General features: G+C 54.1%; 1 protein-coding gene across 1 annotated transcript in view; it reads left to right on the forward strand.

The window, feature by feature from the left end:
• The window catches only part of NCOR2 (nuclear receptor corepressor 2), a 156,726-nt gene extending 134,548 nt beyond the window's left edge, over positions 1-22,178 (forward strand). Inside the window, exons 29-47 of the mRNA XM_062504674.1 lie at positions 3,276-3,428; positions 3,724-3,810; positions 4,264-4,538; positions 5,278-5,641; positions 6,386-6,613; positions 6,711-6,956; positions 7,077-7,226; positions 7,639-7,779; positions 7,879-8,041; positions 8,583-9,013; positions 11,280-11,423; positions 11,543-11,685; positions 12,024-12,217; positions 13,616-13,762; positions 14,040-14,185; positions 15,458-15,511; positions 17,492-17,719; positions 19,354-19,533; positions 19,657-22,178. Coding sequence (XP_062360658.1) covers positions 3,276-3,428; positions 3,724-3,810; positions 4,264-4,538; positions 5,278-5,641; positions 6,386-6,613; positions 6,711-6,956; positions 7,077-7,226; positions 7,639-7,779; positions 7,879-8,041; positions 8,583-9,013; positions 11,280-11,423; positions 11,543-11,685; positions 12,024-12,217; positions 13,616-13,762; positions 14,040-14,185; positions 15,458-15,511; positions 17,492-17,719; positions 19,354-19,533; positions 19,657-19,832 — 3,650 coding nt within the window. The 3' untranslated portion in view covers positions 19,833-22,178. The remainder of the gene's footprint in view (positions 1-3,275; positions 3,429-3,723; positions 3,811-4,263; positions 4,539-5,277; positions 5,642-6,385; positions 6,614-6,710; positions 6,957-7,076; positions 7,227-7,638; positions 7,780-7,878; positions 8,042-8,582; positions 9,014-11,279; positions 11,424-11,542; positions 11,686-12,023; positions 12,218-13,615; positions 13,763-14,039; positions 14,186-15,457; positions 15,512-17,491; positions 17,720-19,353; positions 19,534-19,656) is intronic.
• Positions 22,179-24,097: the final 1,919 nt, after the last annotated feature.

A 24,097-nucleotide genomic window follows, 5' to 3' on the forward strand; every position in this document is an offset into this window, starting at 1 on the left:
ATCTTGTCTTAGAGTTTGCAGGCAAGGTTGCAATGATTTTGGGAAACAGGGAAGAGGAGAGGACCAGATAGGAAGGTGTAACCTTCATCCCTAGCACCTCGTGCTGGAAGGGGACTGATTGGAAACATTACGAGAGCACTCCCAAACTCTTGGGCCAAGGTGGATGCAGAAACCTACAAGATGGAGGCAAGTCAGGAAGTTCAGCATACAGGTTTATTTGGCTGTCAGATTCTCACCTGCATTGACTTGGGCACTGTCAGGCTTTTCCAGTATGGGGCTGCCTGCAGGAATCCTCCTGGACCCAGCCTCAGTGTCTGGTGAGTTTAACTAGAGATGGTGGAGGTGGTGAAGCCATTCCTGCATCCCACAAGGAGCCTGTCTGGGGATGTGCTGGCTGCTGCCTGACCCCCGCAGCACAGGAACGTTCTTCCTCACTGCCTTAGTGGTACCAGCAGGTGGTCACCAGCTGCTCCTGCCTGCTCTGTGCCTGCTCAGCACATCACTGGCCATCAAAGCTGCTCTGCGTGTTGTCCCAGTGCCTCCCCTTGGAGATAAGCAGATGTTGCTCTCCAGTGAGGCTGGAAACAGCTCTGTTCTTGCCCTTCACCATGGGCTGGGTCATCTCTGTTGTGGAGCTGGACTCTGCTGACTTGCACCTGTAGTCAGGAAGAGCTCGAGATGCTGAGGTGACTTAGAGATGCTGCAGCTCTTGGGGTAAAGCACTAGTATGTGCTTTGGTGTACACAGGGATGGCTGTCCTCGTGTGCCTTCTTAGCTGAGTTTAGAGATGATTAAGGAGCTGATCCCACCCTCGGCTGCCTCAGTAGGTGTCTCTGGCAAGCTACTGTGCTGCCTGAGCCCTCTGCCTCCCTCCCTGGGGCACAGTATCCATTCCAGCCTGCCTGGCAGTCTGGGCCCTGTGGACAGTGCTGCAGGCAGTGTGTCCCCCAGAAGTCCCTTTTCTCATGCCCACAAGTGTAGGCAGCTTGCCTCATCATGGGCTGGGTTGTCTTATCCAGGGCTGGAGGCAGAGGATCCAGGTCAGGCCATGGGGACAACTCTCAGGCTCCAGCTGATGTCACCTTTGTGTGTGTCCTGGGACTGCAGGGACCTTTCAGGACAGGGTTCTGTGCTGTGCCTCTCTCTTGCCACATGGAAACTGGCTCATAGCATATCCCCCTGGGTCCCCTGTCAACTCTAGCCCAGATAAGAAATGTCACTATGGAAGACTTGTGCCTGGATGCCCTTTGGGACAGTTGGCAAAGCTTGGACCAGGGAGGACGCAGGAAGTGTTTCAGGACTTGTTTGTGCAAGAAGCTATTTTAATCACCTCTGCCCAGGCTGGGGGTCGAGCGAGGCTGGTCTCAGAAATAGCTGCATTAGGGAGAGATGGGGAGGACTCCTGGCACTGAGGGCTGTCCATGCCCAGAGCTAGGATCCCTCTCCAGGCCATGAGGGAGAGCTGCAGACCAAACTCTCCCCTATTGTTTGTGCCAGCCCGAGTCCCCTTGGCTGCAGCCTGTGTCCGTCACCTGTCATGCTGCTCCCCATGGACACAGATGGGGAATTAATTCCTTCCTCTCCCCAGCAGCCTTTTACATGCTCGATAGCTTTTATCACATCCCAAGTGATCCCACGAGCTGCTGCAGCCTTGCAGCCCTGCCTCTCTCCTTCCCCCTTTAGAGCCCAGCAAGGCTGAGTAGCCCAGGAACAGAAGAGTTAAAAAAAAATTAAATAAAAAAACTGAAACTGTTGGTGATTATGAATTTTGGCAAGCAGAAAAAAAATTGCAAATTCTTTAGTGTCATGAGGGTGCTTAAAATAAAAGAGCTGTAATGAGACGAGATCCTGTAGCATGTGTGAGCTGAATTGTGCTAGATTGGTTATTCTCATCCTGCATATGATTGCTGATGGCTTCTGCAAGGCAAGGGACGTGGGTTTGGAATGGTTTCCTTTCTGTTTAGTCTCTCTTCTCCCTCACGCCCTCCCCCTGCTTCCCGGTGGTACAAAGGGTGCCTGGGAGCACGTCCCCTCCTGCAGAAGGGCTGGTGGCAACAGATGTGACTTGATGACAGGGTGCAGGCACATCACCCACATGGTGCTTGGCTGATTCTGAATGTCACCCCCGGATTTCTCCTGTCAAATGGAGCTGAAGCAAAGGCTCAGGCACGGACCCCCTCTTGTTTCCCCACACACAGCCCCAAACACTTTGTGGATTGAGTGGGTGCTGACTGCGGAAACCAGCAGTGGGTGTGAAGTTGTAATAATCCCATTTTATTAATTACTGGTTTTGCCGAGGAGGAGTTTTGTTCCTGATTGTCCACAATAGAAGGAATGTTTTTAACTTCCCTGCTTTCTCTGATTGTACAGCCACCTTCCTTGCCCACAAAGAACAGGATCAGGGCACTGGCAATCCTTGGCAAGGGCAACCTGGCCACGGATGATGGGCAGAGGCGTTTGTCTCTCCTAGCTGACATCCTCTTTGGAGCTCATGGCATAAACCCGAGGCATTCAGCTGGATCAGAAGCTGCTGAATTCACAGCTCACTGCATATGATGGGTGCCCATTGCCCTGGGTGGGCATGATGCTGCCTGGCGCAGGCAGGGCTGTGCTGCTGGTGGGGCTGTAGCTCAGGACAGATGTCCAGGGCTTGTTTGCAGGGAGCCTGCTCCAGGAGCCTGATCCCCCTGGATCAGAGGGCAGTTGGTGCTCTCTCCTCACTCTAGTCCTGCTTTGTCCATCTCTCCCAGTCCCTATGCGTGCTCTGTGCTGTTTCAAAGGAATCGTTCTCAGCTTTGATTCTCCTCCATTTTCCCTGATTTTCTCACCCAGGGAGTGTCTCAGCAGATGTTTAGGCTGGCCAAGATCCCAAACAGTAGGTGTCTAGCAAAAATAAAACAAACAGGGGAAAAAAACCAAAACTCCCCAGACCCAAAGAGCCAAGTTCAGTGGAACTGCAGCTGCTCCCAGTGGCTCGGGGCTGTCCTGCTGCCTACAGGATGGCCCCACTAGGGAGAGAGGGAATGGGACATGACAGGGTGGATGCTCTTACCCAAGAGGGAGACACAGATCTGAAGTCTGAGGCAGGAAGGGAGGGGAGAAAACACCAGCTGAATTTCCTGGAAGCCAATCCCGTGCAATGTTTCTGGCACTGCGTAGCGGTGGCTGATGCTGGGATGAGATCTGACCCTCAGCAATGCACACAGACAGCAGTAAACACCCTCTCTTGGCCTGTGCTGACTTTCCACTTTTTTTCCTTGGTGTTCCCCTCACAGGTGGAGTTGCTGCTTCTCAGTGTCCCAAAGAAGACAGCAGGAGCTCGGGAGCTTCCCATGAGACCACAGGAACTAAGCGGACCTATGATATGATGGAGGGGAGGATCAGCAGGGGCTTATCAGCCCGTGATACCTTATCTACCAGCATTGAAGGTGGGTCTGGATGAAACCTTTCACCTGGGTAATGTTAGTGACCTGTGGAGATCTCATCTTATCTCCTGTCTACATGATGCATCTTCCTGTGCCAGTGTTCTGGCAGTGGTTACCTGGTATCCCAACAGTGCAGCATCTGACCAGCATGGGGAAAAACCAGAATGTAGAGTAAATAATTTAGAAATTGTTGGCATTTATCCTTGTTGTCCCAGGCATCCCTGGTAATACTGTCATGTATTCATTGTAAATTAATTCCTGTGTCACAGCCTGACTTTCCCCCTTGGATCCCTTCCAGGCCTCATGGGTCGCGCGATCCCTCCAGACCGACACAGTCCCCATAACCTGAAGGAGCAGCATCACATGCGAGGCTCAATTACACAAGGTAAAGCCTGCAAGCACAGGATGGGCATGGGCTGGGGAAGCATTTCACATGCATGGCCCCTTGTTCTCATCATCGGGGTGGGACAGGAGGAAGCAAGGGATGGGCACATCAAGGTCCAGCTGCAGATATCCGCAGTCCCTGCTTTATGCTCGGAGAAATTTTCAGTCTTGCTCAGCTTCTACCGACCTGAATTCTGCCAAAGTCAGAGACAAAATTGTCAGTGAAACAGCAGGTTGAAAGCAGTGTGATACGGGTGCAGAAAGTGGTGGTAGATGTGAGGTGGACCAGCTGCATTAGTGGTGTAGCTCCTCTGTGGGCTCGGTTGGGAACCAGTCCCTGATTTACATGTGTTAACTAGAGACCCCCTAGAAGTGAGTATCTGCACGGGGCCTGGGAGTCCAGGGTCTGCCTGGGGAGTCACCTCTGCATCCATCGTCTGCTTGGGGGTTGCAGGAATACCTCGGTCCTATGTGGAGGCCCATGAGGACTACCTCAGAAGAGAAGCCAAACAGCTCAAGAGGGAAAACACTCCACCCAGGGACTTATCTGATGCCTACAAGGTCAGATCTCACGATCTGACTCCTCTGAAAATGAAATCAGCCCATGAAGACCTGGTAGCCACAGTGAAAGAAGCAGGAAGGTCAATCCATGAGATTCCCCGGGAGGAGCTGAGGCGGACACCAGACATCTCTCTGACCAGACCTCTGAAGGAAGGATCCATCACACAGGTAAGTGTCGAGTGAGCAGCAGGTGAGGTCAGTCCTGCTCAGACTGCTGCCCTTGCACAGATCCTGGGAGCCATTCCCAAGGTAAAAGGAGAGCAGAGACAGCTTTGTGTTGTATCCCTGGTAAGAACCGATGCTCTGCTTGGGTGCAGGTTGTCCTGCCCCATCCTTTGAAGGGATCCCTTCCAATCCAAACCATCCTATAATCCTTCCCTGCAGATAAATACAAAAACGGATGGAACCCCTGGCAATGTTAAGAAAACAATGATCCATCTAGATGTGTAAATAAAAGGGGACAAATTTGCCTCTTTTTCGAGGACAGAGTCAACTTGGTCTCCTCCCTTCATGGGCAAGTGGCAACTCAGCAGGGCCAGTAGTCAGGATGAAGCATGGCATGCTGTCTCCTGTTGGTCTCCAAATATTTGCAGGGTTCCCATGGCACCTTGCAGTCCTATCCCATTTCAGTGTGTGTAGGAGAGAGGCGTGATGGGCACAGCCAGCCTTCGGCAGTGACTCATCATCATCTTGTTGGAGCACAACAAGACATGCAAGATGGGCCCTCCACCCTGCCCTGTGCTGAGTGGTTACCTCTGCCCTGCCAATGGCTGTTTGACTGAGAAAACTTTGTGTATTGACCCACTGAATGAGGCATCCTGAGTCCTGTTGAAACTCAGTGGGATGCAGTCACTGGGCTCCTTCTGTTCTAGGCCCCTTTGATGTCCCCTCTGCCTCCTGTCCCCAGGGTACCCCATTGAAGTATGACAGCAGCTCTTCCTCCTCGAGTACCAAAAAGCACGATGTGCGCTCCATCATCGGCAGTCCCAGCAGGACTTTTCACTCTGTGCATTCTCTGGATGTCATCCAAGACCCGAGGAATCTGGAAAGAGCTTACGAAGAGAGCCTGAAAAACAGGCCAAGCCCTGTGACAAACTCGGGTGGCTCCATCGCCAGAGGGGCTCCTGTGATTGTACCCGAGCCGGGCAAGCCCCACCAAAGTGCTCTGGGCTATGAGGACCACCAGGCAGGGCACGGCACTGCGTTCAGCAGTCACTTGCACAGAGGGTCTCCAGTCTCCACACGGGAGTCCACACCACGGCAGCACGAAGGTACTTGGCAAACCTTTTATGTGATGGTAAAATTTCTAACAGCTGAGCAGGTGAGGTGCATGGGAGGCAGCTGCTGACCCCACCTGCCCCAGCAGCTCCCAGCAGGTGCCTGTTGAACCCGTTCTTCCCAGCACCCCACACCCACAGTTGACTCATGGCACTGGGGTGGCTGCCAGGGACACCTGGGGCTCAGCACCCTTCCTGGGGTACTCACACTGTTGAAGTGAGGGCACCTCACCTGCACCAGGGTAACCAAAGGGACACTTGGGCCAAGGCTGGTGAAGCCATTGGTGTTTCAAAAACGTCCTCCCTGTCCCATGGAGGAGCAGCCCACAGCACTCTTTTTTTTTCCATAGGCGGGCAGGAAAGCGGTGCTTGGGACACTGGGTGGGAGATGTTCACACTTCTCACCAACACCTCCTTGTGCTGAACAGCATGACAGCAAGGCTGCACCATCATCTGCTTGTGCAGACCAGGGTGAATGCACAGATTGCCCTGCATGGATGTGCTGGGGTAGAGGGATGATTTTGGAAAGGCCTCTCTCCCAAGGGGCAACTGGGACTTGGCCCACCTCAACCTTGGTGGTGTAACAGGGCATGGCATTGCAGGGAGGAGGCAAAGCTCCCTGGAGTTCAGGGTAGCTACGCTTGTCCCTGTGGGACATGCTTGGCCAGAGGCATCCCTCAGGGACGTGGCTTGGCCGCTGTGCTCGGTCTCTGACTCATTTCCTTCTGCTCTCTGCAGGGAGCATCACTGCTGGGAAGCCGGTGTCCCAGGACAGAAAGATCACCCCCACATCCAGAGAGCTCACCAACTCCAAGTCTCCACACGCCCCCGTGCCCGACCACCACCACCCCATCTCCCCGTACGAGCACCTGCTCCGCGGCGTCAGCGGCGTCGATCTGTACCGAGGACACATCCCCCTGCCTTTCGACCCCGCCGCCATCCCGAGGGGAATCCAACTGGAAGCAGGTACCTTGGCTGGGGGCACAGTCCGGTGTTTTTCCTTCTCACGCTCCAAAGGCCTGACGTCTCCGTGGTTTCACATCTGCATCCTTTTCTCTCCCAGCTGCTGCTTACTACCTGCCAAGGCATCTTGCTCCGAGCCCCACGTACCCACACCTGTACCCTCCGTACCTCATCCGGGGCTACCCGGACACGGCCGCCATGGAGAACCGCCAGACCATCATCAACGACTACATCACGTCGCAGCAGATGCACCACAACGCCGCAGCCACGGCCATGGCGCAGCGGGCGGACATGCTGCGTGGGCTGTCACCCCGGGAGCCCTCCCTCGCCCTCAACTATGCAGCAGGTCCTGCCAGCACGGCGCTGTCCAGGGCTTTGGGAGAGGGATGGGAGAAGGAGGCTGGGTCAGGCTGGTGCTCCCAGCAGCTTGGCGTGTTCCTGACAGTCCTCTCACTTCTCTCTGCAGGCATCATCGACCTGTCCCAAGTGCCGCACCTGCCTGTCCTCGTGCCCCCTACCCCTGGCACCTCTGCCACCACCATGGACCGCATCACCTACATCCCTGGACCCCCCCAGACCTTTGGCAGCCGGCACAGCAGCTCCCCGCTCTCCCCAGGTAATGCTGGAGGTTGCTTTTGCATTGGGAAAATGGTTGAGCAGGACACTCATAACCAATCCAAGGCCATGGGCTCAGCATGCCTGGACAGTTTGGGAGTTCCCAGATTAATTCACTCAGGGACTGACTCCCTCTCTTCCTGCTTGTCGAGGGCTTCCTTGCTTTTCCCTCTTCTTCCCCAAAGCAGACAGCTCTGTGGAAGGTCACATCCTGGAGACGGCGCCAGGACAGCTATTCCATGATTTGTCTGCGTTTTGTCGTGCTGGTTGCCCTCGTCTGTCCTGCTCCAGGTGACCTTGGATGGAGCCATTCCTTATCGCTCTGCAGACACAGCGATGTGAAGAGCAGGCAGCATTCCCAGGGGGAACTGCTGTGTCTGCAGCCCTCTCACTGCCTTTTGGTTGGGTTTCAGGAGGGCCCACGCACATGACCAAACAGTCAGGATCATCGGTGTCCGAACGGGAGCGGGAACGGGAACGGGAACGAGAGAGGGAGCGTGAAAAATCCATCCTAGCTTCCACCACAGTGGAGCATGCGCCCATCTGGAGACCAGGTAGGCTGGGGAGGAGTCCATCCTCCTGTGCTGGGTGGAAGGTAGGGTTAGGGCTGTTGGGCAGAGAGCTAAAGAAGCCCTTCCTTGTGCTCTCCCCAGGTACAGAGCAGTCCAGCAGTCGTTCATCCTCCCACTCTCACAGCCACCAGCACTCTCCTGTCTCACCCCGCACCCACGAGACCATCCAGCAGCGCCCCAGCGTGCTCCACAACACGAGCATGAAGATCATCTCCTCGGAGACCCCCACCCCTTCCGTCCTACGGTATGTTCCCCCCACCGTGGCTTCCCACGCTTGCCTGGATGCCTGCACCAGCATTTAATTAATGAGCACTTCTGAGAGGAAGGAGTGAGAGTTGTTTTCCTTTCAGTCTCAGTCGGAGCAGGATTAGGGCTTTCAGGGAAGTTGTGATGGGGAGAGGCAGATTTTGGTGCCCCAATTCTTTGCTTTTCCTGGTGGCTTTTCCTGCTGCCAGGAGAAAAAGTAGGAGTGTGCCTGTCCCCAAATACACGTATTGCTCCTCTTGCTGAAGATTGCCTGGTGGTGGAATTATCAAGGTCTCTGGGACCTGTCCATGGGTTTTATGTTCTCCAGTCAACGCATTCAGGCCAAATACCGTGTGGCCAGTTACTGTTTTGGAGGCTCCATCCAAGCCCTCCTCACTAGCCCTGCATGACCCAGTGATACGCTCAGGAGGCCTGTAGGGAGCTCAACTGGGCAAGGCTGATCTATGAGGCTCTGGTAACAGCATTCCCTTTCTCCTTGTGCATCTCTCATCTAGGCCTTGTCTTCATTTTCCTTCCAGATCCTCCTCCACCACCACCACGTCACCGATCCGCTCTGCCGCCTTCCCCTCTGCCTCCACCCTGCGCTCCTCCCTCAGCGCTGCCGATGGCTACGCAGCCCCTCTGGACCCAACCATTCTGCAGAAAGAGGCCTCCAGGGTGCGGGAAGCCAAGTCAGAACGAGCCCAGACTGACAACAACGTCTACACCTCAAAGCTGCCCAGCGGGGCCAACCTCGAGCAGTCGCCTTCGCCCATTAAAGCCATGGAGTCGAGACCTTTGCCCACCTCCTCTGGTTCCTCTCATCACTATGGCAGAGGACAGGGGAAAAGCCAGCAGCACCACCACCCTCTGGACCAGCAGCACGCAGCCTCAGGCTCCGAGCAGCACAGTAGAGAAAAGAGTCAAAGTAAACGCTTTGCCATGCAGGAGCAGGAGCTCCGAGCACTCGGTAAGACCACCACGACAGCAGCCAACTTCATAGATGTGATTATCATGCACCAAATGTCTTGTGATAAGGGGCAGCAAGAAAGAGGCTTGCTGAGTAACAACTGCACTACTAGTGATGGTCAGAAATTGGAGGGCAGAGGTGAGAGAGCTGTGGCCTGGCACCCATTTTATTTCATTATTTCTTATTTTTAGTTGCACATTTTAGATATTGGCTCCATCAGCTCCCCCAAGTGTGCTTGTCCCTCTGCTTCTTGGCCGTTGAGTTATTCCAGACTTTTTTATTTTTACGTGTTCTAAGGATCTTCCCTTCTCCCACCCTCTTTCAGTTTTTCCAGTTGTCAAGTCCTGTTTTGCAAATGTTGTCCAGTTCTTGGTGTTGCTTTTTACAGACAATAGCCATTTGCTAATTTTGATTTCCCCATCCTTAGAAATTCCCAAGCAGTCTGTAAGGAGCAGTTGTGGGTAATAAATCAAACGAGCAAAGCGGAGAGCTGGGATTGCGAGCGTGACAAGGCTGCTGGCCATGAGACAAGCACCTCCCTGCTCATGAGCTGCAGGGTCTCTGAGGGCTTTGTGGGTCTCAGCTTGGATGGGATCCCTGTGCTCGGGGTCACCTCACTCGGGGTCCTGGTGCTGGATGCTGCCCAAGGTGGGCACTGTGGCTGTCCCGGGATTGCTTGGCCCAGCCGTGCTCAGCAGCTGTTTCCAGAGCAGACCACAAGAGCCACCTCATAGGAATCTTGTGTAAGACACAAAAGCACTGGGATTAGTTATTCCAGTAGAAAGTGCAAGGAAGGAGATGGGTTTCAAGGTCTGGGTCACTCTTGATGGGAGAAACCTTCAGAAGCAATAAGCAGCCTGTGGGGATTTGGTGGGACCCCGTCTTCAAGTTTCAGCAGCTGCCTTGGCCATCAGTACTGGGAGTTTCTGTCTCCTCCCCATAACCCAAGGATGGAGAGGATATGGCAGCATGGCTAGGGAGAAGAGCTGCATCCCATCCCACCCCTCAGTCATGTCTGGTCCTGGTACTTTCTAGCAGCATGTTCCAGGACTGTGGATGTGCCTCTGGCCATGGGGCACACGCTGGCTGAGCTTTCCCCGTCTTTTTCCCTGCCACCTGTACTTCATCCAGCTGAGTGTTGTGCTATGGAGAGGGGCAGCTCTGCCATGGCCACAGAGCTTACACAAAGGAGGTGCTGTTCCTCCGGACCTAACTGTTGGTTAGGGACCTTTCCAGAGCAGGATACTTCATCTTGGGGGAATCTAAAGTGTGGTCTCTTCAATGCTGGCATGCATGGAGTAGTGGGGGATGCTGCATCTCCATCCCTGGTGCAGAGGTTTCCTCCATGGGGTCCTCCCCTCCCTCAGGTACAGGGAGGAACCCTTCAGGAGTGCTGTGGGTCTCCTGCCACATTTGCCTGCTGAGGGCAGTGTCTAGGAATAGAGTGTTAGGAGGAGAAAGGTCTGTGGAGGCAAAAGTTGTGTTGCCAAATGTGCTCAGCTGGAGGGGGGCAGCATTTGCCTCCTCCAGGCCTCCTCCATCCTCTGCCTCTCCTCTGCAGAAGCATATCCCATCCATGCCTCAGTTTTCCATCTCTGCTGAAAGGTGATTGTTGTCCCTCATTGCAGCTCTACCTGCTTTGATGCACTTTCAGTCTGTGCAGAGGCTTGTGTGAACTTGGTGGACTTTTCAGTGGTAGGTTCATGGTTAATTCAATTACCTTAGAGGTCTTTCCAGCCTAAATGGTTTTATGAGTCTATGCAAGGTGTTAAAAAGCAAAGAATGGTCAAATTTTGCCCCTGTGGTTTGTGAGTCTGCTGTATCTGGAGTGGCATCTCCAGGGTCTCACATCCAGTTCTCATCTCCCTGGTCCTGGCCATGCTGGGCTTTGGGGCTCTGCTTTGTAATGCACTTGGAGACCTCTTGTGCAGCCACCTCCGCTGCCTCTCCAGGCGTAGTGGGGGTTTCAGTGGGTGGAGAAAATGGGGGAACAAACTGAACCTGCAGAGGTTGGATTTGGTCCCTGGATCTCATGCTGTCACCAAGAGCTGCTGAGTTCTGCAGGAATGAGACGTCACCTCTTCACAGCAGTCATCACCACGGCTGGACATCAGAGTTGGCCTTGCAGTGTGACCTGCCAGGTCTTCCCTTGTCTCTTTTTTCCCCCACTTTGCTGAACATGTGACTCTACCCACAAGCAATGGTGCAACAGTACTAGGGAGAAGCTAAGTGAGCTCCTGGTTTTAACTCCCTCCTATTTCCTCAGGCTTTCATGGAGGCTACAGCCCTGAACGGATGGAAGCAGTGAGTCCCGTGAGCTCACCCAGCCTTTCCCATGAGAAAGGGGCCAAGCTGCTGCAGGACACAGAGAAGGGCCATGGGGAGCATGACCTGAGGCAGAAGCAGCAAGGTGAGAACAGGACCTGGCACGGGAGAGCCCAGGCTGGCTGTGCTCCAGGGCTGGGATGGCATTTGAAGAAAGGGACACAGATCTCATCTCATTCCTACTCTCTTCTTGGTGCCCCCCAGGCTCGCTGAAGGCCTCAGCTCCTGAAGCCACCCACCTGCAGCACCTGAGGCAGCCCGACGGCCCCCAATGCCAGCCCCTGCAGTCCAGCCAGAGCATCAAGGGCATGAACCAGCGGGTGGTCACGCTGGCCCAGCACATCAGTGTAACTAACCAACCTCATTCATCCCCATCACCTTCCTGCTGGGGCTCCGGGGAGGAGGGAAGAGCTCAGTGAAACATGTCTGGTGGGGATGGGCTGGCAGTGATGCTGGAGACCTCAACTCTTCTAGTTGGGGGCTGGAGAGCAGGGGGCGTCACGAGTGTTCAGCCCAGATATTTGTGTCCCCAAGAAGCCCATCACAAAAGCTGTTGCAGACAGAAGGCAGACTTCCCATCCTCAGGGATGAATCACCCTATTTCCCACCTGCTCACCCTCTTAGTTGGGCCCAGCAAGCCAAAGGTCAAGACCAGTTCCATTGCTGACTCTGGTTTCTTCTCCAGGAGGTCATCACGCAGGACTACACCCGCCATCACCCTCAGCAGCTCAACTCCCACATCCAGGCACCGGTGTACTCGTTCCCCGGGGCGGCGTGCCCGGTGCTGGACCTGCGCCGCACGCCCAGCGAGGCCTTCCTGCAGCAGCAGGAGCACACGGCAGCCTCACGCATCTCCCCGCACAATGAATTGGGCAAAAGGTGAGCTCAGAGGCCAACCCGGGCTGGCACAGGTGGGCTTGTGCCAGTCTGAGCTCAGGTGGGCCCTTGGGTACCCTTGGCTAGCTGGCGTTGCGGTTGGACGGGGCAGATTGGAGTTTGGCATTGCTCTGCCGGGTGCTGGGGGGAATCCCTCTTTACACAGTTTAACTCCTTTCTCATCTGGGCATCTTTCCCCTGGGGTGGTGCTTCTTGCCATTTCTGTTGTCCTATAGATGCTCTTTAGAGCCCCTTAAAGTCCATGCATAATTCCCTTCCCAATCTGGCCGGTGTCACAGGATAGTTCAGGTGGGAAGAGATCTCTTGAGATCATCCAGCATAGCAGTGAACTCTTGAGGAGTTTGTCCTGGGTCGTGGCTGGTTGGGTTCAGAATATCTCCACTGTTGGAGACAGCCCCTCTCTGGCCAGCCTGTTCCCAGCATTTCAGCGCTTACAGGAAGGAAGGGTTTTCTTGTGTTGGGATGGCATTTCACGTGTTTTGTTTGTGCCTGTTGCCTCTTGTCCTGTCACTGTTCTCCTTCCCTGACCACAGATGATTCCAAAAAAACCTGAAGTAACATGTTTTCCATTGGTTCAAAGTTAATTTTATGTTCATCTTTCACAATGAATCAGAAGTTTATTAGACAAGGTGCCCTGACAACTGCAGTTCTTCATTTCATTCACCTGTATTTGTTTAAAAGTCACTTTCAAATCCCCTTCCTGCTACAAGGCAGGTCTGATTTCTGTTGTATGGAATTAAAAAAGGAGTCTGTCTTCCCACCCAAACACCCACCCAGATGTGTCCAGGAATGAGTGGTGCCTTGTCAGTAAATGGGATTGGTCTTCCCAGCTCTGCCTGGTCCTAGAGTTGGCTTTTTGACATGAAGGAAAAGAGCCCAGCTCTGACCACCCAGTGATGAAAAAAACTGGGGAAAAAAGAGAAACCACAGAAAGAACTAAGACGTAAATTCCCAGAACTCGCCGTGAGGAATTCCTCACAGACTCGAGCCTGGCTGTCTCCCAGGCTCTGGCCACGGGCAGGCATCAGGGGCCAGTAGTGATCCTCTCCAAGCTGCCCCAGCTCCAGGGGCTCCCTTCTGTAGCCACCCAACTTCTGTGTGGCCCTGACAAGGAGGATGGGAGGTGGTGGGTTCTACCTCTGCTCTGTTCACAACGACAAGAGGGTGTCTCCAAAAGGTTGATGTCACAGCCCTCCCCAGGGATCTGTGTGTCCCTGCCACCAGCAGCTCCCTCCTGGGCTGCTGTGTTTGGCTGTCCCTGGCTCAGCCCAGCTCTCTGCCCAAACCACGCTGAAAAGCAGCAGGAATCCTTCTCCCCCTCCCAAGCCCAGGGTCAGGGGCTGTCACAGTGAACCGATGGCATGTCCCCTTGCTGCCCAGGTCCCCGGAGCAGGGCAAGGCGGCGGCGGGAGCCCCGGAGAGCTGTATCGAGCCCGTGTCTCCACCAGACGGCGTGGGAGAAACAGAGCACGCCAAGAGCGCCCCGTACCCCGTCCTGTTCCGCGAGGGAGAGCCCATGGACCAGAGGTACAGCCTGGGAGCTGGGAGCAGCTGGGGATGGGGATGTCCCCACACGTGGCCCGGGCCAGGCTGCTTTCCTTGCTGCCCAAAGCTCTGTCCCATCCCAGGGACATTTGTCACAGCTGTTCAGTACCACAGGGTACTTTCATCGTTCGGATAGGGAGAGAGGTTGGGAGATGCTGAGGATCCCAGGAGCTCCCAGCCTGATCCTCAGGAGTTATACTGAGGGAAGAGACTCTTCAGTGGATGTTGCAGAGGTTTCCAGTGGTGTTTTGCTCTGCAGGATGGGGTCCAAGTCCCCAGGAAACAACACTCAACGTCCAGCTTTCTTCAGCAAGCTGACCGAAAGCAACTCTGCCATGGTGAAGTCCAAGAAGCAGGAGATCATCAAGAAGCTCAGCACGACCAACAAAAACGAGACGGAGTACAGTAAGAGCCTGTGGGGAGGTGAATGCAGGGCACCAGGGGAGGGAAAGCCTCGAGGACACATGAAGCAAAGGAGATTAGGGAATGGATGCTCCCAGACAGCTCTGTCTGCACTGTAGAGACAGACTCCATGGTCTTTGACCAACTCAGAATATTCTGTGATTCTCTGAAGTACAAGGTCCAGATGTTCCTAGAGTGCTGTGTACTGGTGCCAGCAGTGACTGTGTGTGTCTGGGGAATCCACGGGAGACTTCCAAGCCTGGTCTCTGTGCTCTGAGGCTGTCAATCCCACCCTCACCAGATAGCCTCGGTAGGAAGGAAATAATGAGCTGAGAATGGAGGACACTTAAGAGCAATTGATATTGTAATGATTGGCCAGCCAAGCTGAATCCTTCCTCCTTGAGATGCATCTCCCCCCAACCCTACTTTAAGCCCTACATCAATATTGGTGCAGCTCTGTAAAACTAACCAGGCTGGCTCAGATTAGAAATTCAGCCCATTCATTCATTAACCGCTAATAGAGTAGATAGGATCATAATTTAATTTAGCCCAGCATTATACAGTCAATACTAATTCAATTTGAATCCATCTTACAACAGCTGCATCGGATAAGAGGGACCGAGCTGTCTCGTCTCCTGGATGATGTTACCATGAGCCAACAGTATTGTTATGACCCTTTGGGGACACGTGGCTGAACCCCCTGACCTTCCACACTTTCCCTTATCAAGAAAAAATATATAGAAATTGGATATGCCTCTTACTTGATGAGAATTTCTGTTATTCTAATGAAAGCAATATCCAAGTCAAACAGCTCAGCTAAGAGGCAAAATATTGATTTAACATTTCTTCTCCTCCTCCTTGCCCTCTCCACTGCCCAGACCTGTTACGTGGATAGGGGGCATTGAGCCTTTGAAAACCCCATGGGCAGGAGAGAGGGTTTGGGTTCATGGAGCTTGTAATACCAAGGGCAGGAGGGAAGAAGGGAGGGAGGCCAGCACTGAGCACAAAGACATTGCCCTGGCTTCCAGGGCTCTGGTATTTTGCCCTTTCCCACCTTGTGAAGGTGCCCACTGTGAATCTCCCAAAGGCACTGGGAGTTATTCCTGATCCCAGACAGCACCCACAGTCCACCCCTGTGCCTGGGGGAGCTGGGCTGCTGCTGAGAGTGCTGTGACAGAGATGGGAGTCTTGTCATGGCTGCTATGGCAGGTCCTCCCAGCCACTAACCTGCATGTGCTGCTGTCTGTACTGAAGAGCTTCTTTGTTTTTCTCCAGATGTGGGGCAGCCTGGGACAGAGATTTTCAACATGCCAGCGATTACTGGAGCAGGTAACTCCCCACATACCTGTGCCTTGTTTCCCACAGGGCTTACAGCTATGGAGACCAGGAGGCTCAGTAGATTTAAGCATCTCCTATGTTCTGTTTTCCCTTAAGACCAAGTGTAACATTTGCTGGGAGGCAGAAGCCTCAGGACGCACCACAACTCCCTGCTGTTGGGTTGGAGAAAGGGCAGTGTAATTCCTTGGAAAGCCTGGGCAGATTTTTAGGAGGAGAGGTTGAAGGTCAAGCAAGGGTTGGCCATCTGATGCCATAAGAGGGTTTAAACCATCTTAGCAAGGTGGACCTCACATCTGGAAAGAGCACCCTGCTCTTGGTGGGACCTTGTGGTCACCTGTTGGTGGGTGGGAGGGCAGTGGCAAAGTGGAATGTGAGGGTGGGCAGTGGGATGGGTCTCTGTCACTGTGGGCTGGGCAGGACGCAGGAGCCGGTTGCAAGAGCAGCACCCTGTGCTGGACAAAATGGCCATGCTGAGGACCAGAAGGGAGATGAAGGGTGCTGGGGCAGGAGGAGGTGTTTCCTGGGAGATGGAGGAGTGCTCAGGCTCGGGACCAGCCCGGGGACAGTGACAGTGGGAAGCTGTCATACTGTCCAGGTGGGCTCACCAATGGAGTGAATCTCCACTGAGGAATACTAATTGCTACTCAATTGATTAAGGATTAATGCTCTTCTACAGCAGGAATGCCTTCAGGTTGATAGTTTTAAGTAGGAGAAGAGCAGGTTTCCCACAGCTGAGGGCAGGAGGTGCTGTGGGAGGGTGGCAGGGGTTTGGTGCTGTGGGAGCACCATTGGTGTAGAACTGCTTGCTGGTGGAAATGAGTTTGGGAGAAGTGAGCTGCATCAGTTGCTGGGGTGACCAGGTGCAGCCAGGTAGGACCTGAGAGGCCCTGGCAGACAAGATTTGAGGGTCAGCTTTGGCTAGAGGGGACCAGCAAAGACCCTGCTTGATTTTACAGCAAGTCAAACGTTCAAACCAGATTTACAGGAACCTGGGATCCGTCCCTTTCCAAGCACAGGGGCAGGGATCCCAGGATGAACACCCCAGGATGGGATCAGCAGGGGAGGGGGCCTGGAAGTTTTGTGTCTATATTTTGCCCTTGCTTGTTCCCTGTAACTGCCACCCTGGGAATGACGGTGGCGTGGCTGAGCCTCTGGTCCCTGTGCGGTGCTGCTCCATAACTGCATGGCTTGAGACTCACAACCACGCGGACACTTCGCCTCTGCATCCTGTCCTGCAGCCCGGGAGGCCCTGGTCCCCGTGGGAGCCTGGCCTGGGGAGAAAGGGGGGCGGGGGCAGTGGGCAGGGGGCTTGCAGAGAGCGCGAGGAGGGACAGCAGGACGAGGAGGGACAGCAGGATGCTCCCCTCTCCCGGTGTAGCTCTGGGGGCTGCCTGTATCCTCTCACCCCAGGGCCAAATCCAGGCACATCTTTCTCATCAGGTGTTTTTGTGGGGTACTCCTTCTTCCTTCCCTGACTTCCTTCATGGGAAGCTGCCCCTGCATCCAAATTCCTGGCACACTGACTTTTGCTGTGTGTGCATAGGGTCCCCACAGCCAAATGATTTTCCTCCTGTCCCCCATGCCGAGCCTGGCTGGGTTGTGAGCACAGCCCATGCTCCTTGGAGGTGATCTTTGGGGCCCGGTGACAAACCCTTGTCCCCAGCCCTTGACCCCGGGGAACCTTCCCAAAACCTGGATCCCAGAGTGAGTCCCATCCGTCCCACCGCCGAGCCCTGGGGCGCGATGGAGTGGGAGGAGGAGGAGGAGGAGGAGGAGGAGGACGGGTGCATCGCAGTGCTTTAAAGAACAAGATGACAAAGTTTGTTGCTTTGCGAGAATGTGCTGACTGTTTGTTTCTTCCCTTCTCCCTTGTCTCCTTTCTCCCCCTTTCCCCATCCCCCCCATCTTTCTTCTCATTTGGCTCCCCCCCATCTCCCATCCCCTCTCTCCTCCCTCTCCCGTATCTCCCAGGGCTAATCAGTTGTAGGAGCCAGTCGGTCCAAGAGAATTCCAGTACCAACATGGGGTTGGAGGCAATAATTAGGAAAGCCCTAATGGGTAAATATGACGAGCAGTGGGAAGAGCGCTCACCTCTCAGTGCCAATGCTTTTAACTCTCTGAATGCCAGTGCAAGCCTGCCCGCTGCTATGCCCATAACTCCTGCTGATGGACGAAACGAGGACGTGCGCTCCTTGCCAGGTCTGCAGCCCTCTCCACCTTCACTCTCTCTGTGTTATTAATTCTCAGCCTTTTTATCTCCCCGTTTACAGGGGGATTTATGCCTCCCCTCCCTGTTTTTGTTCATTTTGGTTTTCCCCCCTCCCTCCCCCAGCTTTGAGCTTTGTGGATCTGCTGATTAATCCTGTTTGATGTTAATTTAATAGTATCTGAAGGTGCTGTTGCTTTCTCTAAACCACTGACTTGCTTCTTTCCCTATTTGTTGGTTTTTAATATTTCCTTTTCCTGTATTTTTTTTTTACACCATGGAGAAGTGTATGGGGGTGGAAAATCCTCCCACCCAAAAAAATCAAAGGCATAAACTTAAAATACTCAGCCCCAGCTGTCTCTAAACCCCCAGGGGGATCACTGCTGCCAAAACAGGGGAAGGTGCTGAGAAGGGCTGGTGTGGAGGACACAGGGCTGGGTGGTATTTCCCTCCCTACTTCAGTCTCTGGGGGTGTCAAGGCAGAATCCAACCTGGGATGGGATCTGGGAGCATCTGGAGCAAGAGGGAGATAGAAAGGGAGCTAAAAGTGATGCCTGGGGGATAATAAGAGAGGAGAGCTGGGGGTGAGCTGCCCCATGGGCCCTTATGGGGCTTGCAGAGCTCCATGTCAGTGTCTGCTCAGTTTTGGGGAGACTTGAGGAGAGATGAGATTGTGCAAATCCCCAGTTAAGAAAGGGAGGAAGGGGGGTGACCAGGGATGAATGGGGGAAGCTTTCGTCCCCCACACACAAGGGCAAGGCGCCTCATGTGAGTGCCCTGCACAGAGCATGACAGCAGTGCCAGGGATCATCCTCAGGAATCCAGGCACAGGAGTAGATCCTGGGTGCACACGTGCACATTCGTTCAGGTCAGCTCACACCTCTCTGGGTCAGCTAACACCAGGCACTCTAAAGTTTTTTGCAGAAAAGCTTTTCTGGCTCCTGCATGAAACCAACAGCTTCTTCCAGCCGTGCCTCCCCATGCCCGGTGGAGACTGCCTGCTGCTGGGCAGGCAGGGTGGGATAACAGAGCCCATCCATCCCTCCCCCTTGGGGAGCTTCCCCTGGTTTGTCTGGGCTCACCTGCCCCTCGGAGGCCCTTGTGGCTTCAGACCTTTTAAAAACTGGTAAACATCCATCCCCGGGACTCTGCTATAAGGAGGGATGAAAGACCATCCTGGCCGTGTTAGACCATGAGACTGGGAAGTGTGCTCAGGGCTCCTGGGGGGGGGGTCACTGCCTGTGCATGTGGGGCAGCACATGGAGCTCCATTCCTGAGCCACGTCTGTGTGCTGAGCCACGAGCCGGCTCAGCAGCAGATCCTGCAGGGAAACGGCCAAAGCCACATGGCCAGCCCTGCCCCAGGTCCCTCCACGGGACAGTTGGTGGCACCAACCCACGAAGTGGAGCAGCCCAGGAGGGACAGAACCCTTCTCTAGCCGCTGCGTGCCACCCACCCCATCACCATCCCCGCAGTGCTGCCGTTGTCCCGGGGTGAGCTTTTCTCCTGCCACGAGCCATTTTTGCAAAGCTCCTAAAAGGGAAAGGCGGGGAACCCACACCCCTTCCCCAAACCCCCGAGCGCTGTCACAGCGAGCCGGGTGACGAGCGGGTGCCTCTCTTTGCAGGAGGAGGGGGGAAGCCAAAGATCGCTGCCAGACCCAACAGCCGCAAGGCCAAGTCCCCAGCGCCGGGTCTGTCCTCGGGAGAGCGGCCGCCCTCGGTGTCCTCGGTGCACTCGGAGGGCGACTGCAACCGCAGGACCCCCCTCACCAACCGCGTCTGGGAGGACAGGCCGTCGTCCGCAGGTAGGGCTGTGGGGACGGTCCCCAGAGCCGCCCTGGCAGGGGCGTGGGGAGGCTGCAGGGGGACGGGGGGGACAGGGACAGAGCCACCCCCCGGTGCTGACTCTCTGCTGCTCCTCCCGCCAGGTTCGACGCCGTTCCCCTACAACCCGCTGACCATGCGGCTCCCCAGCGGGGTGGTGACGGCGGCGCCCAGCGCCCCGCTGCCGCAGGGCACCCCTGGCAGCCAGCACCACGCCTGGGATGAGGAGCCCAAGCCCCTGCTCTGCTCCCAGTACGAAACCCTTTCGGACAGTGAATGAGAGGAGCCAGGGGCAGAGAGACGGCGACCAAACCCGGGGCACGGGGAGCGAGCGGAGCACCCGGGGCTGGCGCCCGCCACCCCGGCCCCGCCGGCTCTCACGAGCGAAGATGCAGGAGCAGAGCTATTTCATTTTTTCCCCCCCCTTTTTTTTTTTTCCCCTTCCCTCCCGGCCAGCCAATTTGGTGGGGATGATGGTTTTGTTTTTGTTTTTGTTTTGGGTTTTTTTATTATTATTATTATTATTATTATTATTATTATTGTTATTTTCTTTGGGTTATTTTTTTTTCCTGTCTCAACATCTGGAAATTTCTGCATCCTCTTCGGTCTGATACAGAAAAGAAAAAAAAGCCTTAACGAGACAAAACCCAAGGAACCCATCTTCGATCTTGGTAGCCGTGCTGGGCGGTGACCCCTGTGCTGGAGAGGGACCGTGAGCGGCCGTGTGTCCGTCCTGAGCGGCCGTGTGTCCGTCCCGGGGCCGCTCGGACGCTCTGCACGGAGCGAGGGCCTGCGGGATGTTCCTGCGGAGTTGGCAGCGGGCTGTGGGATGCTCCCCCCCCCCGGACCCGGCCATGGGGATGTGCCTCAGAATTGCAAAACCCTGAGCGGGTTAAAGAAAAGATTTAAAAAAACAAAAAACAAACAAACAAACAAACAAAAAAAAAACTGGTTGAGAAACGAAACGGGACAGAACGCCCCAGGTCGGTTCCCTGGCTGATCCGAGGGCCGCGTGCCCGGCATTCCCGTGTCACAAGACTTATCAGCCCCAAGACGACACGCTTTGAACGTGGCTGGGAGGAGCGGGCAGGGAAGGGAGTGAAGAGCTGTTTCTTAGAAAAAAAAAAAAAAAAAAAAAAAAACACAAAAAAATCCTGGTCCCTTCGATGGAAGCAATCCCAGATCGCTCGGAGCGGGCAGGGACGTCCCCGGGCTGGCTCGCACTGCCCACCGAGGGGCTCGGTTGCTTTAAGTGCTTTGTTTTCTGAATGGTGAGAAAAGGCAATTGTAAATTGTATTGGTCTACAGGGTATATTTTTGATACCTTCAGTGAATTATGTCAATATTTTACGCAAGGAAGGACTTAAACGAAACACAGTATTACATGCTGTAAAAGAGGTTCTGTTCTTACATGCAGGCTTTGATGCATTTGTTTATTGTATGGAAGGGTTTAAAAAAAAAAAAAAGGTAACAATGATCCATCCAAGTTATCTGGGAGTCAGGAGAATGTATGTACTTAGTTTAAAAAAAAAAAATAAGCCAAACAAAAATCTTGCCATGGTTGCAGGGCCCCCCGTTACACACACCTTTGCTGGTTGTAGACGTTGATTCTCCAGAGCCCTCTGAGCTGGCCAGGGCAGGGGCAGAGTGGGCAGGAGGCCAGCGTGGCAGGGAGTTCACAGGAAACTTTAAAAAAAAAAAAAAAAAAGAAAAAAAGTTAAAAAAAAAAGTTTTTATTGTATTTTTGTGATACACACGAATGCTCTACTTTACATTATTTTTTTCATTCCATGATGTTGGCTCATATCTGCAGTTACATGGTTAAAGAACAAAAATATTAGACTTTTTTTCATTCACTTCTGCTTTCTCGCTCTGGGGGGAAAACAAATGGCAAAAAAAAAAAAAAAAAAGAAAAAAAATAAAATGTATTAAATGCTTTGCATTCTATACGCTAGAGGAGCCCCAGCCCAGCCCAGCCCCGCAGCCTCTGGCAGCCCCGCGGGCTCAGGCACCGCCACCTTCACCATGGATCTTTCTTTTCCCCCTGCAACGTTCCCAGGTTGATTCTGATTTCAAAGCAAGAGAATGATGGTGGTGTTTGTTTGGGGTTTGTTACTGTTTTTTTGTTTGTTTTTTTTTTTTTTCTGTTGGGTTTTATTTTTTGGTTTTTTTACAATGTACAGGTTTTTAAATGTTCATCAATGTTTGTGTCTTTTCTGTTGTGTTTTTTTTTCTTTTTTTTTTCTTTTTTTTAAGAAAAGAATCCGAGACAATGCACAAGCAATGTGGAAAGTCTTTGCATTCCCAGGTTATTGCTGCTGGTGTCTCCGTGGCTCTGAGCTGTACAAACTCATAGAGCTGATGTCTGGGCAAAACGCTATTAAAATGTTACAGATTCTGCTGGGAAAAAAAAAAATTATCCAAATCTGACCCATCTTCAAAGCCACCTCCTTAGCTGATTCGGGAAAAAAAATAGCAGAAAAAACCCCAACCACAACAAAGAATAAAGTTCCCACTTGGCACAGTAGCAATACTGTGTGCTGCTTGGTGTCTCCAGATGTCCAGGAAGGCTCTGGCTGCCGGTGGACGGTGGCTGCAGAGCTGGCAGAGTGGCACCACAGACCCTGCCAGTGACCCAGCCAGGGCTGAGACGTGGCCAGAGGGGTGAGAGAAGGGGCCTGGAGCTGCTGCCTTCGGGGCTGTGCCACAGCTGCTGTCACCAGTGGTAGTGCAGCACACCAGGGGTGGAGGTGCTGGGGTGGCACTCGGGTCTCTCACCTCGTGGGCAACCTGCAGCTGGGTATTGGGACATCAGGAAGGGACACAGGCTCCAGCTAGGAGCTGCAGAGCTGCCTTGTGTCCAGCCCAGATGGGCAGGGTTGGGTTGCATTCTGTTAACCAGCAGCATGAGCAGCACCCAGAGCCATGGGATGGAGAGAGAAGAGCCAGTCCCACCCTTCCGTGCAAACCGGAGCCGCGTTCCTCTTCTGTCACTCCCACTGTTCTCCTTGTGTGCAAGGTGAGGGGCTGGGGCTGGCCAAGAGCCCAAAGCACAGCAACACCTGAGGCTGTGCCATGAGTGTGGCAGAAGAGTACTAAGGTGCTGGTGAGGTTGTTTTGGCCTTTGTGGGGGTTTTGAGTCAATGCTGCGTTGTGGATGGTTGGGCAGATGTTTCCCACCAGCTGCTGGGCAGGGTAGTGTGTGCAGAAGGGGACGGTGGTGGTGGGCTGGGAGGGTGTGAAGGTGCTGGGGTGACACTGAGATGCTGCAGGACTCCAGCAGCCTCACCCCCTGCTCGGTGGGATCCTTTGGCATCGTTCCTGAATGGGGGAACATAACAATATTGCTCCTGTTCCCAACTCTGCAGGAGGAGAGAGTGCCATGTATCCCCGTCCCACCTGCCCTAGGCTGGGGGAGCAGCCCAGGGATGCAGGAGACCAGCTCAGTCCAGGACAGGTGGGTTTTGCTCCAGTGGGATCCTACTCTTGGGGAGCCGCCCTTGAGAGCTCAGCCGCGCTTGGCCACAGCACTGCTTGGTTCTGGCACCCTGTCTTGCTGTGTCTCCATTGTGTCCACACAAACCATCCCCACCCAGCCCCTCCTGGAGCTGCCTGTCGCTGGCAGCAGCAGGGACAGGGATGGAGGGACTCGAGAGCACTAGAGCAGCAGCAGCTCCCAACTGAGGAGCTCTGAGCCACCTTGCTGTGGTGCAGGAGCAGAGGATCCTCCTGCTGCAGGTTCATTAATTTGTGTCAAATCGATGAGCTGGCAGTGTGTGGGCAGGAGGCAGAGAGTGGTTTGCTGGGGATCCCCCTCAGACCTGGATGGTCCCCCTGTACCTGCTCAGATGTGGGCCCATGGGAGCGTGGTTTTGGGAAAGAAGGAGCTGCTGGTCCTGTAGGTTGTGGCGTTTCCCCCTGTGGCCCTTGTTCTCCCCACCAAGGCATCCCCAGGCACCCCAAAATCTCACAGCAGGGTCTGACAGCATCTCCTCGTGCTGTCAGCTGCAGTTATACAACCCAGGAGAAACTCACATGACAAAACCCTGAGTTTAAACTTAACGTTTACCAACTTTGTAACTTGTACAAACGCAAACAAATGACTGGACAATTTGTCTCTTGAACTGTACTGGGAGGGGAAAATCTCTCTGTGTGTACCCAGCCTGTGCACAGCTGCTGTGGAGGGATCTGTACGACAGCAGGGGCTGTGCAGAGAGCACCAGGTGTAAATAATTCCACAGCTTGCTCCAGAGGGGAGGGGGTTCTGCTAAAGGTGCTGGGTTTGTTCACTGTTACTGTGCTCAGCGTGCCCACCAGCGAGCGGTGGGCGACCACTGCCGTGCTGGTTAAATAATAAAAAAGCAAAGAAACCAACCCAACCCAACCTAAAACTTATTTGGCAGCAAGAAGGTAGCTCCTGCCTGTGGGGGTGTGTGAGCCTGGGCAGGACAAGCTGCTCACGGGGCAGCTCAGGTGGCTGCAGGTGAGGGGTGGAGGGGGGTTAAGGGACTTCTGTGTTGGCATTGATGGGGTGGCCAAGGTAAA

The sequence above is a fragment of the Cinclus cinclus genome, chromosome 17, assembly GCF_963662255.1.
Source record: "Cinclus cinclus chromosome 17, bCinCin1.1, whole genome shotgun sequence".
Classification (NCBI taxonomy): Eukaryota; Metazoa; Chordata; class Aves; order Passeriformes; family Cinclidae; genus Cinclus; species Cinclus cinclus.